Below are 16,961 nucleotides of genomic sequence, written 5' to 3'. Positions count from 1 at the left end.
ATAAGATGGTGTGGCTAGACCAGAAAACCTCATTCTAGGAAGACCTCCTTGTTAACAATTGTTTTGTTCAATGAACTTATTACTAAGGGAAATGTTGGGCAGCCAACCACCTTTGATGGTTAGCTGTGGACATACTTAGAATTGCAGACAGTAGTAAGTAGATGTCCTCTTAAGTTTCCTTCCAATCCTGTGCCTCTTGAGGCAGTATCATAGCTTAGAAATTAAGAGGAAAGACTTGAATCAGATCGACATGTATTCAAATCCTGGCTCTGCTATTTACTATATGACCCAGGGAGTTTTTCACCTCTCTAAAACTTCCATGTCCTCATGTATAAATTAGGGTGATGATAAATTCTATCTACCTCATCGGGACAGAGGTCTTGTGAACATTAAACCAGATAGTATGCACTAAGTTTTTAGTACATAATAAACTCTCAATAAATGTTGGCTGCCATTATTATTTCTATTGAACCCTAAAATAATTTCCCTTTGCCAGGCTTGACCAATTTTAATTATATGCAGTAACTCAAATAGAGACCACAAAACATAGTTTTAGAAATTCAAAATGGATTAGCACGACAGCAACCAGATGCACCTTGTGGTTCTAAATTGTATCCTGAAGCAGAATTTTTTTTTTTTTTTGCTATAAAGAATATTAGTGGAACAGCTATCAAATCTGAATAAGAATTACATACCAGATAATATGTACCAATGCTAGTTTTCTGAGTTTGACAACAGTACTGCAATTATTTAAGCAAACGTCCTTGTGTTTTTGGAATAAACAATGCACTATGCAGAGGTAAAGGAAAATTATGATTACAACTTACTTTCAAATGGCTCAGAAAAAAATGTACACACTTTGAATATTGTGTGCATGTATGTGTCTGTATGCAGTCTTATATGTAAGTATTGGCTAAACTAAAGTATTTAAAATTTTTAGTTTTGACCCACTCTGTATCTCCCTGTTCAAATTACTAGTCCTCTTTTGGAAAGTAATGCCTCTACTTAGAATTAATTGTCCTACGCACCAAAAAAACGAGCACTCAGAGACCTAATTTTCACTTTAGCATTGCAAAGAGTTCCAAAGTCAAAGTACATTTTGAAATGGATAGAACTAGCCCAGTCTTATAGTATGTATTGAACAATAACTGTGCAAGTGCCAAAGCTGGCAATGGTTTCCACTGCTGTTGCAACATCTAAGCTCAAAGTAACATCCATGGATTTCTCAGTGGGAGGCTACAGAAAAGTAGTTGGATATTCCTTCTGCTGTTTCTAATTAAATCAATTTCACAACTCCACATTTCAGCCATTCCCTAAATGGCTACCAATGCCCTGACAGGTCCCAAGGAGAGCCAAAAATAGTTGTGGCGGCATCACATCAGACAATCAATCCTGTGGATACTAAATTAGTATTTTCCAAAGATTCTGCCTTTCCTTTCATGTTGCTAACAGAAACCTATATCGGCCCACTCCAACTCCCATCTCCAGGCAAAACAACCTCTCCCCCAAATACTTCAAGAAAGACTGCAATGTTTAAGGGGATTAGTGAAATTTACATTACTCATGTCAGTGTAGCACTTCATGGTCACAAAGCACTTTTACGTAAATAATCCCCTCTTCCCTTTACAATACTACTGTGAAGAGTCCCATTTTAAAGAGTAGGAAACTGAGGTGCGAAAATCAAGAGACTGTCCCAAGATTTTAGAAATTTTATGGATTGAATTCAGGGCCAGACCCTATGTTTTTAGATACCCAGAGAAAGAAGGGGGAAAAACCATCAGTGAATGGCATCTAGTCATTCAGGACAAAGAATCCTAGTCGCCTCCCTATCGCTCACTCTCATACCCAATTCAACTCCTTCAGGATAAAGTCTAGACTCCTTAGCTTAAAAAGTCCCCTGATGATCTGGCCACATCTCCTAACATTTCTCTACCTTTCAGTATTTCACATTTCTCTGTATTTCAACTGGAATAACTAACAACTTCCTAACATGTCCTAAGTGTCCTAACACTTCTGAAATGTCTACCTCCATGCCTTTGCACATGCTATAAGGGTCTTCCTGGGGCACCCTTACTACCCATCCTCACCTGGTTAATTCCCACGTGTCCTTCAAGACTCAGCTGAAGCTATTCTGGAAAGCTTTTCCCAAATCCTCCAGTCTCAAGTAAACAGGTTATTTCAGGCTTCTGCTGACCCAGGATTCACTTGTTGGACAGTCTTTACCATGTTGCACCAAGTGTTGGTTCCACCTCTTCCTCTGGATCCATGTTACCCAACTGAACTTTCTGCAATGATGGGAACTTTCTATATCCACATTGTCCATCACAATAGCCACTAGCCACAGGTGGTTACTGAGCACATGAAAGATGGCTAATTCAACTAAAGAACTGGGTTTTTAATTTAATTTTAATTTTTGTAAATCTAGATTTAAATAACCACCTGTGGCTACAGCACAGCTCTAGACAAACTGTCAGCTCCAAGGACAAACACCATACTTACTTTTCTCGGTATCCCTGACACTGACCACAGGACCTGGCACAGAGCAGGACTCAGTGTTTGTCGAAAGAATAAGTGAATGTGTAAGTATCTATAAACACTTATTAAGTTGGGAAGTGATTCCACCCAATATTCCCAGCACTCTGGATTATCATATAAAATTTGGCCAAACCAGTCACATCTTGTAAAGCGCACCTTATTAACTATCATGGGGAAAAAAAAATCCTCAGTAAATCACTCATTTCTGCTCAGGGCACTTTAGCTTCACAATCACGCTTAAATGACTTCCAGATGACTTCTGGACAAAGGGTGACGCTGTTTATGAAATATTACAATACTCATGCAGCATCATTTTGGAATGTCGAACTCAACTGCAGTGTTTTATAAAGAAAAAACATGGGCTTTTTACCCTGATTCTATTAACATAGAAAAGAAATTCCCTTGAATGCCTTAAGTATTCCCAGCATATTAAAGACTATTCTGAAGAATTCTGTAAAATTAACCATCAACTCTCCTGATTGAATTCATTTTTGAAATCCCATACAGTATTTGGAGAAGCTGTACAGACTTGATTTGATGGGCTTCCTCACTGCCATAAGCAGAATGCAGAGAGAACATGACCTCCTACAAAGGACTAGCAGTCAAATCCAATTTGGTTCCAATTAAAACTCTCGGTTGACAGAATTCATGAGCTTGACATATGCTCGGTCATTTGAGATTTTAAGAAATCCAAGATGCGAACTTCACAAAGCAGAGATTAACCAGGGCGGACTCCGCATCCAGGCACCCACTACCAAATCCCTCCCGAGTGCACTGGCTGGCAACCAAAGGCATCGACAAACCGGTCGGCACACACCGCCCACCCAGAGCAAGGAGGGCTTCTCCGTTTCCCACCCGGTGCGTCTCACATCCCTGATGGTGATACAACGGCTGAACAACTGCTCATTAATGGCCTTTCACTGTATAATTACTTCTGTAAAGGGAGACTAATCCTAAAGTCTAAAACTGTATGTGAAATAAAAAGAAATAGGTGAAGCATCCTAGAGCTTGACTGGGCGGGTGGGAAGTGAGGGATTCAAATACATAGTTCACTGCTTTTTCATTGAATTTAAATGTTTAATTAAAACCAAAGAGATAATTCTTACAAAAGAATTAATGTTCACTCAAGGGGAAAAAAGGGCAAAAATAAAGTAAGACATACATTTAAACCTTGTACCAATGGCAACAGTTGGTATATAGGCTGCAGTTTTGTTTCCCCTTTAGGCACTTTTAAAATAGTGAAATAAATACCAGCCAGCATTTACGTAACACTCACTCTGCTTCATGCACTGTCCTGAGTATTTAACATCTATTTAATTCATTCTGTCTTATCTGCAACTTAAAGACAAAGAAACTGAACAGAGGGAGGTTAAGTAACTTGACCCAGTTCACAAGCTTGGAAATGGCACATAATCTCTGTCCAATTTTTTCTGTGGGAACATTATGTTCAACTAAGCAGTGTGGGAAGAAAAACTTCTCCTTAACTTCACTAAATCCTTAACTGCTGTTTCAGTACTCTGTCAGAAGCAGCGAGCACAACCTGCTTGGCTTATATTTGACTCCTGTTCCCCATGTGCGGAGAGGGGACGAGTTAAGATAGGAGACAGTCACTGACTTGGATCCAATACTCAACAGCTGGCTGTAGGGCACAATCCGTAATATGAATTTAGATTCCTTCAGGGCCACAGCTCTTTGATGTTCTTACCATCAAACTGTCACCTTCTTGCCTCTACATATTACATAACACACTGGCTTAGCCGTTTTTAAAAGCCTCCATTTAACTTGAGTCAACTCTGCTTTTATTTTTTTAACCTGGATTCTTAAAATCTATCGTTCCCAATTCCTATAAAATCTAAAAGTGCTTATTTTGATGATGAACTTCAAATAAGTGTGGAGAGCAAAACAAAATGGAGGTTATAACAGGTGGAAAGAAATTTTCCCCCATGTAAACTGTTAAATTGGAAATTTTAAACTGTTAAATTTCCAATTTTGGAAACTTAAATCGGCAGTGACATGCCACTGCCAAGCTCGGAAACAGCCTTAATGTTAAAGGTGTTCTCAGAGACCCATAAGATGCTCCATGTCCTCATCCCAACCCCCAAGACCACCTGCCAATGTCCAAGGAGACAGTTTTCTGCTCGTTCACGTAGAGGTTGTCTGCCGCACCATGACCCTGAAATATTTTGGATTATTCTTTATGGTTCTGTTATCCACACAGCAACTCCTGTGGCAACCATGGTAATTACACTGCAGCCTTGTTAGCTTGGGATAACACTGTAATTAACCTGTGTCACTGCTGCATTCATGGTCATAATAATTGTGGCAAAAAAGTCCTATGGAAGTAGCATTTTTCATTCTGGCTTTCAAAAATAACTTCAGCAATCATACTTCTTAAAAATTCAAATTTGTTTTGCCCCAAAACATATGATTTCCTCTGCACAAAGGCCACTGAACCAAGCTCTCTGAGTGCCCACTGAGAAACAGTAGACTATCTCTGTCATAAGAGCTCCCAAAGAGAATAGGAGAAACAAACAAATAAACAAAAAACATTTCTCGAAAGAATACTTACAGCTCCTCTAGAAAAGGGAAGTTCTTAAATGCATCTTCTGGTAACTGAGTAATGTTGTTCATGCTGATATCTCTGGAAAGCAAAGTTAAGAAGATTGTTAACTAAGTGATATTAGACTTAAAGCACTTAAGTCAACAGAAAAATAATTAGGTGCTGAAATTTTGTAAAGAAGCAAGAAAAATGAGCATAGAAGACAGAGATAGGAATAGTTATAATTTAGCTTCAGAATGCAATGCTCAGAAAACAGACAAGTTAAATCTTTTATTATAAATTATATCCCATCATTTATAACATACCCAGATCCTGGGTTTTCACCCTTTAAGTATTCTTGGAAAAAAAAAAATGTCTCCAAAGACCTACAATGAGTGAGCCGGTGTGGCTTTTCATTGCTCTGGTATTCAAAGTGCTGTACCTGATAAAAATAAACAAATGAATACCCAGAACTTGATAAAAGAGATCTGCAGGTATGGGTGGCTTCTTAAGCCACTGTCAGGGATAATAAAACAGGTCCTAACTGTACCCCAGTCGTATTTTCTGCAAAACCTATAAAAGTCCTCCAGGTAATAGCTGTAAGTATATTTCATTTTTAGCCTATGAACAGATGCAGGCTGCAAACAAGTGCATACATGACAGGTATGTGGTCCATTCCCAGTTTTTCCTTAAAGAGGCAGCAGCAAGGAGGGTACTCACTCGACGATATCAGTTGACAATTAACTAGTTCAAGCAGCTGAAAAAAATTCTTTATTAACCATTTCCTTCTTCCCTGGCAGCTGCCTTTTGAACTGGCTTTCTCCTTCCACACTCTACTTAATCTGGACACTGTGAAAGGCAGCTGAAGGCAGCCTCACCAGGGACAGCCCCCGCAGGCTCTGGGTTGCCTGCCTTACCCAGATGCCTCTGCCTCTTATTTGCTGTTAAATTCTCTGGCTCAGCCCACAGGTCTCTCCTTTCTAGAAACCACCATGAAAATTCACACATGTGACTTTCCCACAACTGGATTAGACATAATAGTCTAAGGAGGTGGAAGAGACATCAAGCACACAAAAAACAGCCGACAACAATACCACTGTTCTTTTCACTACTTTGGTCAGGTAAAAATCTCCTTTAAAGGACACATTGAGTATCAAGGTAGGTGAGTCCCTTCTCCCCATCTTTCCTCTCACGAACATTTAGAAATGGTACTTGCATCTCTTCTTACTAGCCTTTCCCAAGGCAGGTTTGGAAAACTTCTTGGCTTGGGAATGGCAGTTGCAAAAACAGCAGTAGCAGCTAACATGTTGAGAATACTGATCATGGGATAAGACTGCATATCAAATCTCACTTTACGACTGGGGAAACCAAGGCTTACGGGGGCAAAGTAACCTCCCTGAGGCCACCAACAAGTGGTGTAACAGGAAATGTGAGCTCCACAGTCCAAGATCTTAACTCCAAACTCTGAGTCTTCTAAAATATCATTTGAATCCTGCTACTTTGCTCCAGTACGTAGTTAAGACATAAAGCAAACCCTGAGTCCTACCAAGGTTAAAAAGAGGGAGGGATACTGCCTCCAAGACCTTGGCACAATCATCAGTGAATCTCAGGAAGAGCGCTTCTGCTTGATGATTAAAAAAAAGAACTATAAATAGCTTTAGCCATTGAAGAAACAAACTTCTGAAAATTCTCTGGAGACGAATCCCAAGACCATACAGATTCACATGCATTCCAAAACTGTCTATCATTAAAAACAACTCAAATTCTACTAAAGATTAACTTACAAGAAAAACAAAATTAATATACTTTTCAAGGAATTATTATTTTTAAATGCAGGCCCTGATACTAATTTAATCAGCTATCATTATCCCTGGAGAAGGAGGGGGAACCCATTTTTCATAAACACTGGAGCAAGGTGCGAGAGAAATAGCACCCAAATAGGGGTCAGATGGAATATGGTTTCATCCTGGGCTTCAGTTTGCTCATCTGTAAAATGGGGGAGTTGAACTGATTGATTGGGGGGCTTCCTGGCTTGACATTATATACTTCTGTGATTCACTTTTTTTTTTTCTTTTTTTGGGTAGTTTTCATGGAGGGGCTCATCCTCCCTGACGAAGATATATGGTTTCAATTGATGGAAAAGGCATGTTTCTGAAAAATTTACCATAACGCAAAATTTAAAGACTACTAGTTTTCCATTATAAAACTACTGAGTCACTCCCACTGGAGCACATTTGCCCTTAACCAATAAATTCACTCTTAAGAATACAACAAAACTTTTACTCACGTTGAAAAGCAAAATAATAATGAGTAAGCAGTGATTCTGTAAAACATCACAAAATTTTGGTGTTCTTTAGTCGTTCCAATAAAAGGAGAAAGGACAACCATAATTTATTACTTTACAAAAGGAGGCACTCCATACTGTTTCCTCTTAAGTTTGGCACACCTGCATTCAGGTGAGTATCACAGCAACAGAAAAACTGACTGACTGCCTCACCAGAAAAAGACACATAATTATGAGAGAATTTATACCACACTCTTCCCTACATTCCAGTTTTTAAAAATGCGTACATCTATATAACTCTCTCATTATTTTCCCCCTCAGAGTAACAAGACATAACAGGTAGCTTTGCTGTGAGCTATAAATGCAATTAGTGGGACTCCATATTTACAAACTAATATGTAAACACGTGGTGAGGTTTTGTTTCAAAGCTTCAGGTTCAGAAACAACACTTGTTTCCAAATTGATCTAAATTTCACAGACTCAGAGTTCTATCTTTCTAGGAGTTTTCCGTCATATTTTCTAGGCCTCAGTTACAAAGCATTTGTGAATAAGGAGGAGAAAAAAGCAAATAAATAAAAGAAAGGGAGGGGGGACCCGGAAGATGTTATCTCCAGAGAAGCTCTGGAAACACGTAGTTACAGAGTATAAGGTGGGTGGGTACTCATTTAAAATAATGAGGACTAATGGTGATAAACAACCTACAGACAGCCTTAAGAGTATATTCCAGACCTGACATCACCAATACCGGCAAGAGAGCTTGAGGCTGGAAAGGATGCTGGGGGTGATGAGTTAACTGTAACCATTTACAAATGGATGTCCTAAGCCAATAATTACAAATACATTGGGCTCATATGCCTATAAATTACTAAAATATATAAGTTAAAAAGTGGTATAGAAAATTTTCAGCTAGAAGGTAACACCTCTAGGTCAGTGCCTTGACATCCATTATGAGCAACACAATCTTGCCAGGAATATCTGTAATTAAACCCAGAGATCCACCATCCTGCGTTCCTACAAAGAAAATAAGTGTACCATAGAAAACAAAATAATCTTACAAGGTCAGAGCACCACCAACTCATAAACACCTCTGAAGAGTAATTTCAAGAGAACTGACAGCTTTACTTGAAGCCAGCCCAGCAATGGATGGAAGGGTGCAGGCTTGGGAGACCAAGGCTTACCTATCGATTCACCAGCACTAGCTCTGTGATCTTGGCAAGCTGTTCACCTTTTCTGATTCCTACCTTCTTCATTTGGATAAAGGGAGGAAGTAGTAACTAAACCTTGTAGAATGCTGTGAAGATCAGAAAAAGTCCTCACATATAAGAAGCTAAATAAGTAACAGGTGTTATTTCATCATCCTCCGTGTTTTGGCTGCTCCTGGAAGCTGTGTGAATCTAGTGGACAGAGAGCCAGCAGGCCATGAATCTCACCGCCTTTGGTGGCCTTCCTTCCCAGAAAAGAAACCACTTGTACATAAGGGAAACACTAAATGGTGCAGAAGGTCTAGAACCTGGAGTTGTTCCTAACTACAAAACTGGATTCTAAACTCCAGAACTCCAGGAGTTGAAGCTGTTAAGATAGAAGAGCTCTTTGAGACCAAGTACTTTGTTTTAAAAGAAAAAAGTTGAAGCCCAGTTGTTGATGGAGAAGGGAGGGAGGGCGGAAATTACATTCTTACAGGAAATTGTTAGAAGGACAGGAAAGACGAGAGCCATTTTCAAAAAGATCAGGAGTATTTCCAGCGGGGTAAGCGATGAAGCAGGGGACAGAACCTAGAGCTTTTGCTTAGTAGGGGGGAAATTCCTAAATGTATCTTCTCTACACATACTGGCTCTCTAACAGATTTCTTTATAGTTGGGCCTTTCAACGTACACCAACTGGTACAGGGCAACACGCCTGCATATCACACCCAATGCAATATTCCCCAATTTTTACAACAGAGATCAAAAATGCAAAAGCACATCACCCCACGAGGAAAATAAAGGTGAATACTCCAACACCAGCAATCACTGATTTCAAAATTAACAGTGAAATGGTGCAACTGTTTAATTGAAACTGCTAAATTTCCCCAGTGCTTAAACTCTCATCTTTTTTTCCCTCATAAAATTCATTAATATTAAAGTATCTACAGAGTAGAGAGGAACATCATGTTTCAACAATGTACCTTTTAAAATCCCTGTAAAATGCTCCCAAAGCGAGCCTAACCTGTTTGCTGATGGCCCAGCGTGTACCACCATGGACTCTGCCACCACATGCTTGCTGGTCTGGGCCTTTTGCCATGGAATTATTTAATTTTAATATACTGTGATTGACCCATGTTATCTAACTTTGAATAAACCTTCCTATTTGTGTTAGATAAAACTGCACTGCTGCTGCCATAATGTTAATAGTAAGTCAAATATTACCCAGCAGTCTGAGAAGTTGATAAATGATGTTTAATAAATTACAAACAGGTTCTAGAGAAAACATCATTCTCTAATATATTCTCCAGAAAGTGGTGGTGATGTCCTTAAACTCAACAGACACATGCTGATAATGATTAAGAACTAATACTATTCCAATGACTTTTCTAGGGTCTTGTCATCTACCAAATATTTTCAGGCCGCTCTCCAATTAACAGATGTCTACTGTCTGAACAAAAACAAAAAAATGAAAACTAAATTTGAAAAATGGCCTGGGTAGAACACATTGGAAGGGAATGTCTCTCTCACGCACAAGTAGTGTAGATAACATATACACCACCAAAGTTCTAGACAAAGCTTACATAGAGTTAAATTTCTTTTCTGACAGGGTTCCATATCTTTGGGCAAGTGATCTCTTTTGCTCCCTACTTGTTTTTTTTTTTTTTTTTGCGGTACGCGGGCCTCTCACCGCTATGGCCTCTCCCGTTGTGGAGCATAGGCTCCGGACGCGCAGGCTCAGCGGCCATGGCTCACGGGCCTAGCCTCTCCGCGGCATGTGGGATCTTCCCGGACCGGGGCAAGAACCCGCGTCCCCTGCATCGGCAGGCAGACTCTCAACCACTGTGCCACCAGGGAAGCCCTGCTCCCTACTTTTATAATAACAAAACAACCTATGTTCACTGTTTTTAAGGAACTGAAATACAGGGAAAAGCATCCACAATATCAATACCCAGAAATAACCACTGTCCTATTTCATGGGTGTCATTCCAGGTTCTTTTTCTCTGGATGGTATGTATTTTTGCCAACATGAAATGCTATCATTCTGAACATATGTATCTCTTGATGCCTAAGATTCTTCATTTGCAAAATGGAAAAAAAATTCTCTGAAAATATATTTTAATGAAAGCATAAGTACTTAATATATCTCAATGCTATTTTTGACAGGCCATACATCATGGGAGGGGAACTTCACACCTGGAAGTCACTGTGCCAAAAGGAAAAGAGGTTAGTTAAGTCTCTTTTCCAGAGACAAGGAGATATACTGTCACACATTTAACAAATATGTACAAAGCACCCAATTATCCACATAGGTGCAAGGCACTGTGCTAGGATGGTGAAGCTTTTATATCAAAAGATATAGTCACAGTTCTCTTTTTTCTTTCTTTTAATTAAGATCCATCACTCGGCTCTATTCTTAACTTATTACTGCTTGAGACATTGTTGCAATGTGTAATTAAGTTTAACCTTTCTAAAATGCATTCTTGCATTCTGGAAGCAATAAGAACAGCTACATATGTGTAAAGATACTGCTCTTTAGTTACACTGCAGAAATGGGGCCAAAATGGTATGGATGCCATTTTAGTCAGATTTTGCTCTAGAGATATTTTTCTGACCTTAACGTGTTTTTGCACTGCTAGAATCCAACTAGATGGCATGATGGACACCCTTCTGATGCCATGTGAAATATCTCTACTCCCATTTTAAGCAGCAGGATAAATTGGCTCTGTACTATCTGGCATCTTCCCTGGTGTTTCAAGCACAAAGGCTCAGTGCTTCCCAGCGGACAGATCCAAAACTTGATTCTCCAAGCCTTGCAATCCTTAAGAGGAGAACTGCTACAACAACCACACTGTCACTTAAAAGATAAATGTTAATCACTGCCAAGAAAAGTTACCACCTTGTAAAGTCGTTATGTTTAAGGTATTTGAATATGCTAGTATATAGTCTTCAAATCTTAAAAAATAATAAAAATACAGTAACAAGTTTTGGCTACAGGGGATATAGAGAAGAATGTTTAATTCATTTTATGATCTTCTACTTTCATGGATTAAAACCCCTGTTTTAGAACCTTTTAGCATTTTTCCATTAAAGACTTCCAAAGCTCTATTGCCACTGTTATGAAAATGAAAAAATACAAAACAAACTGGAAGAAAACATTTGCAAAACACTATGGGATAAAGGATTTGTATCTGTAACACAGAAAGAACACTCAAAACTCAATAAGAAAACAAACCTGATTTTTAAATGGACAAAAATATTTGAATAGGGGCTTCACCAAAGAAGATCACACAAATGGCAAAAAGCACATAAAAAGATGTTTAACATTGGGCTTCCCAGGTGGCACAGTGGTTGAGAGTCCGCCTGACGATGCAGGGGACACGGGTTTGTGCTCCGGTCCGGGAAGATCCCACATGCCGCAGAGCGGCTGGGCCCGTGAGCCATGGCCGCTGAGCCTGAGCGTCCGGAGCCTGTGCTCCGCAAGGGGAGAGGCCACAACAGTGAGAGGCCCGTGTACCGCAAAAAAAAAAAAAAAAGATGTTCAACATTAGTCATTAGGGAAATGCAAATCAAATCACAATGAGATAGCACTCAGCTATTAGAATGGCTAAAATGAAAAAAAAAAATCTGACAATAACAAGTGCTAGTGAGGATATAGAAGAACTGGAACTCTCATACACTGCTAGCAGTACAACCATTCTGGAAAACAGTTTGGCAGTTTCTTATAAAATTAAACATATACTTATGACTATGACCCAGCAATGCTAAGTATAAATGGATGGGTTAGGAGAAAGGTTGGCTACAAAGGGAAAGTTTGGCCCACTGGAAATGCTCTATATATCTTGATTTTGACTGGTGGTTACATGATTGTATACCTTTATCAAAAGTATGTATTTTACTGTATGTATCAATAAGTTAAACGTCAATTCTTGTGTCGGCCTTTTATAAATAAGTATATATATGATACTACCTCTTCACATTTCTCCCACAGGGAAAAAATAATTCATCCTGTGGCTAGAAATCCTCTTTTCCAGGACTTGCCCAAAACCAAATAACGTGATGCACAGCACTGGCTTGGCTTCAGAGTCAGGAAACCTGCAGGTTTTTTGCGTTTTGTTTTGTTGCCTTTTTTGTTGTGTTTTGGTTGATTTTCCAGCCTCTATTATCCACTTGCAGGACACTGGGCCAAGCCTCTTCATTCTCTCTTTACTGAGCACCTATTAGGTTTGCAACTGACTGTATGCTGGGTCCCAGGTAGATAAAGACAAAGAAGACAGAGTGTTTATCCTAAGGGCACTCTGCTATAACAAAGCAGTAAGTAAGTACTGTGATCCACGTGGCAGAGTGAGGGAAGATGGTCAACCTAACGTGGGACCAGAGAGAGACTTCCAAAGGCAGGGCAGTGGTGCCAAGTTGGAAAGGGCAGATATTACTTTATAGAGAGCTGCTATTGCAATCTCTGGTCTCACTCGTTTTGTCGGCACTATTTCCCAACAGAGATGCAACTGGCTTTTGTGCAGGACAGTTCTTCGTTATGCAAGACAGCCTTGCTCACTATTGGGTGCTTGGCATCCCTGGTGCCCTGGTGCACTAATTAGTGCAACCGAAAACATTCCCCAAATGCTTCCAACCTTCCCGCAGGAAGCTGGCAGCACAGAGAGGGATGTGAAATCTATGCAGCGGGTGACAAACGGCATCTTTTAAAAAGAAATATAAGGAATGGTTAATATCAAAGTTAAGCACATCACACAGAAAAAGAATAAATATTGTTTCATGACAATTATTTAGATTTCATATATATATATTGGGTCATGATGTAAAATGCAGTCATCACTGGATTCATAGGAAAAAAAAAAAATTGAAAGCCTCTGAATCAGATAACTTGTTTGTTTGGGTAGAGGATGCCTTCCAGGCAGTGGGAATATCATGTTAAATGAGATAAAACCAGAGTGGTCAAAGAGATAAAACTACACAGGAATTGGAGTATTCCAAGCACAGTGGATAGAACTGGCAAGAGAAGCTACCAAGGCAAGCAGAAATTATATCCCCAAACGCCTTTGTGTATGACCTCTAGAAATCATAACTTTATTCTAAAAGCATGGAGAGCTGCCAGAGGAAGTTTAAGCATGTCACGTTTGCTGCAGAAAGATCATTTTAGCAGCCATCTACTGCCATGGGATGAAAGGAAAGGAAGTTCTTAGGAAGAAGAAATCCCAGCTCCTCTGGAACTCAACCTCCTCTACTGAAAAATATTCTGTACTTGCTAACTTCGAAGGTCCTTCCCAAATCTATCATTATGACTCCTACTTTGGCATTCCTGCTCCTGCATATTTCATGCATAATTAGTAGAAAATAAGAAACCCTGCGATTCACTTTTTTCCTATTCGTGCAGGCACATTTGCTTGTGTTAGCAAGTGTGTGAGTGAGGACAGACTTAAACATACCCCCTGCAGAATTACAAGCGTTCAGCAATTAAGAAAGATGCATGACTTCATTTCCAAAGGTAATATTATATGCTGTAATTGTTTATGGTCTCAGTGAAGCAATACAGCCTAGGAGACACTGAAGATTGTGTTCTTCAAGGAGATGCTAACCCAACAAGGTAGAAAAGAGAGAGAGCGAAACACCAATGTGTAAACCTCACACCACCACGAAAGGCACGTTGTCACTTTAATTACACATCCTCAAAAGGGTAACTTAAAAAATAAAGCTAGTTAGGCTAATTCAATAGTATTTTCTAATACTGAAAGAAGTTTCACTTGTTTTCGGGGCTTTTTTGTTTTTTGTCTTTTTAAACAGAGCCTGTTTTCAAGTGTGAGATGTGTTCTAAAGAGGAAAATATAAAATACTCTAAATCCGGAGCACTGTTTACTAAATGGCAAAGAACAATGAATACCGAAGACAAAAAGAACATTCCTTTCTATAGTTTGATCGAGGACCCCTAGCATCTGGCATCACATGGAACAGACAAGGGTTAAATGATAATATTCCTTGTTTTCTGGCTACTGAACGGGTGTTCTCAGGCATTCTTTGGGTGTTAACAGCTGTTCTGGTAACCCTAACGATGACAAAACAGTGCTCATTACCAGCCAAGACACACAGACAAAATGCAATTTCAATAGTCCATTTAACGTAAACAAGAAGGATTGTGAGGACTGTCGTCTGGGCTGATTGGAAACACTCAGTTACTTCATCCTAGCAGACAAAATGCACTATTCACAAAAAAAGCAATCCCACAGCATTTATTATGGTAAATATTCTAATTAACTAAACGGTTGATGTTTTATTATAGCTTATTAACACCACTGATAGGAAAACATTACTTCATGGCCCTTGCCTTCAAACATGCACACCCACCCACAAAAACTGCTGTTCAGACGCTCATTTTTTTAAACTTCAGCTCACAACCAATTAATGGGCAGTGAAATCATTTTAATGGGTCATAGCCAACTTTTTTTTTCAATTGAAATAAGAAGGAATAGAGAATAAAACAGAAAAATATCAGAATGCATCAAATGTAACAAAGGTAAGTATTGTCTCACGAAATTTTGTTCCTGCACTTGTGGGCTTCTGTCTTCCTGATGGCAAAGTCGCAAGTTCATATATATCATGTAGTTTTAAGTTCATATATATTGTCTGTGTAATATAGCAAGAACCATGAGTTCAAGGACTTGTCTATTCAAGCCAAATCTTTTTATTCCTCCTGCCAAATGGATTCAAAACTACAGCTGCTTCCCCAGCGCCACCAGGTTGGCAGAATGGATTTAGTAACCTTTAAAGTACTTCCTTCAAGTACACCCCAGTACTTTCATATTTTAGTGACATCGGTTTTCTAAAACTGACAGTAGCAGTATGAGAGAATGTCACAATGAGCTACCCTGAACTTTCTTTATTAAAAAGAGAGAGAGAGAGGGAGGGAGGGAGAGGAAGAGACATACAGGCACACATTTAAAAGACTTTATTACAGTATTACTTTTCAACTATTTCAACAGAACTGTGGATATATCAGCTGAGTTAGCTAAATTTCTACTTGGCTACCCTGGGCTCTATCGAGATTTCTAGAAATATATGATAACAGCGTGACAAATTTCCACTTACATAAAATGCATAAAATGTTTATAAATAACCTGACAAAACCATACTTCAATAATGTAGTGATTTGATGGTTAAAAACAAAAAAGACCCCCCCACCAAAAAATCTACACTCCAGTAAATCCTTTCTAATGCCCCAAATCCAAAAGGGGCCTCCCAATAAACACTGTCTGCACATCCAATAATCATCCCAGGCAAGAGGAGCTTCAATTTCCAAGACACTGAGGCACTGACCTCATTATGTTGAGGCAAGAGGAAAATTCCAAATGATGAGGCAGTCTATACCTTGAAGGCCAGCTGCCAACCGTCAAGGCCTGAACCCAGGGGCAGATTCTGGGGTTTCAACATCCCTGTAACGCAGGCTTTGTGGGGCGATTGCTTCCCTTCAAGCCAGGAGGCATGCAATACACACACACCACACACACCCTCCCCCTTCTCCGCTCTGATTGCCATTTTTTAAAAGGCTTATAAAGTGTATTCTATCCATAGAGGAATGACTCAAAATTGTACCTGGGATGACTCAATCATTTCTGTTGACTATTAGACAACAGACATTGATAATGCCAGTTGATAAAAAGTCATTCAAGATATTCCCTTGGGAATGACTTACAACTCATTAAAGTCAATATAGAAGAAGCTAGGCAATCAAATCTGAGATGATCCTGGATCTTTGGGAGCAAAGATTCTCAAGTCTGGTTTTCTAATACTTCTGGACAGCTCTATTTGTGATAAGTCTTCACGTTCTAAGAAGTTCAGGTCACAAAACACTTCACTTTCCTTTTAATTTTTGCAATCCTTATGGGTCATATGGTCCTTTGTTTTTCACCCTGGACAGAAAACAATAGGCTACCCTGAAATCTGTTTAATAAAAAGAAAGAGAGAGACACACATACACACTAGGAACTCCAAAACACAATACTCTGTAATGACCTATATGGGAAAATAATCTAAAAGAGTAGATACATGTATACGTATAGCTGATTCACTTTGTTGTACACCTGAAACTCACACAACATTGTAAATCAACTATACTCCAATAAAAAATTAAAAAATAAAGGCACAATCGATAGTTTAAAAAAAAAAAAGTTATTGCTTTAGAATGTCCATCCAGGAAAACCTCTCAATTCCTCAACTGACTTGATGTTTTGTTGAAGCAGTTTTGTTATTAAATTGGGAAGCCAAAAAGAAATAATGTCTTAGAAAATAAATTCCTATAAGGAGGAGGATCTTTAGTCCCCCCAACCTCCAGTGAAACCAGGTACACACTTCCGATCCATTTGTGCATGGGTGCATGCACACACGCGCGCGCATGCGCGCGCACACACACACA

General features: G+C 39.2%; 1 protein-coding gene across 1 annotated transcript in view; it reads right to left on the bottom strand.

Moving 5' to 3' along the window:
- LGR4 (leucine rich repeat containing G protein-coupled receptor 4) overlaps positions 1-16,961 on the bottom strand; it is a 97,770-nt gene that overhangs the window by 41,157 nt on the left and 39,652 nt on the right. The window contains exon 2 of the mRNA XM_060104563.1: positions 5,105-5,176. Coding sequence (XP_059960546.1) covers positions 5,105-5,176 — 72 coding nt within the window. The remainder of the gene's footprint in view (positions 1-5,104; positions 5,177-16,961) is intronic.

This window comes from Mesoplodon densirostris, chromosome 7 (genome assembly GCF_025265405.1).
Source record: "Mesoplodon densirostris isolate mMesDen1 chromosome 7, mMesDen1 primary haplotype, whole genome shotgun sequence".
In the NCBI taxonomy this organism is placed as follows: domain Eukaryota; kingdom Metazoa; phylum Chordata; class Mammalia; order Artiodactyla; family Ziphiidae; genus Mesoplodon; species Mesoplodon densirostris.
The sequence above is the reverse complement of the archived record's forward strand: the minus strand, read 5'-3'. Positions and strand labels throughout refer to the sequence as shown.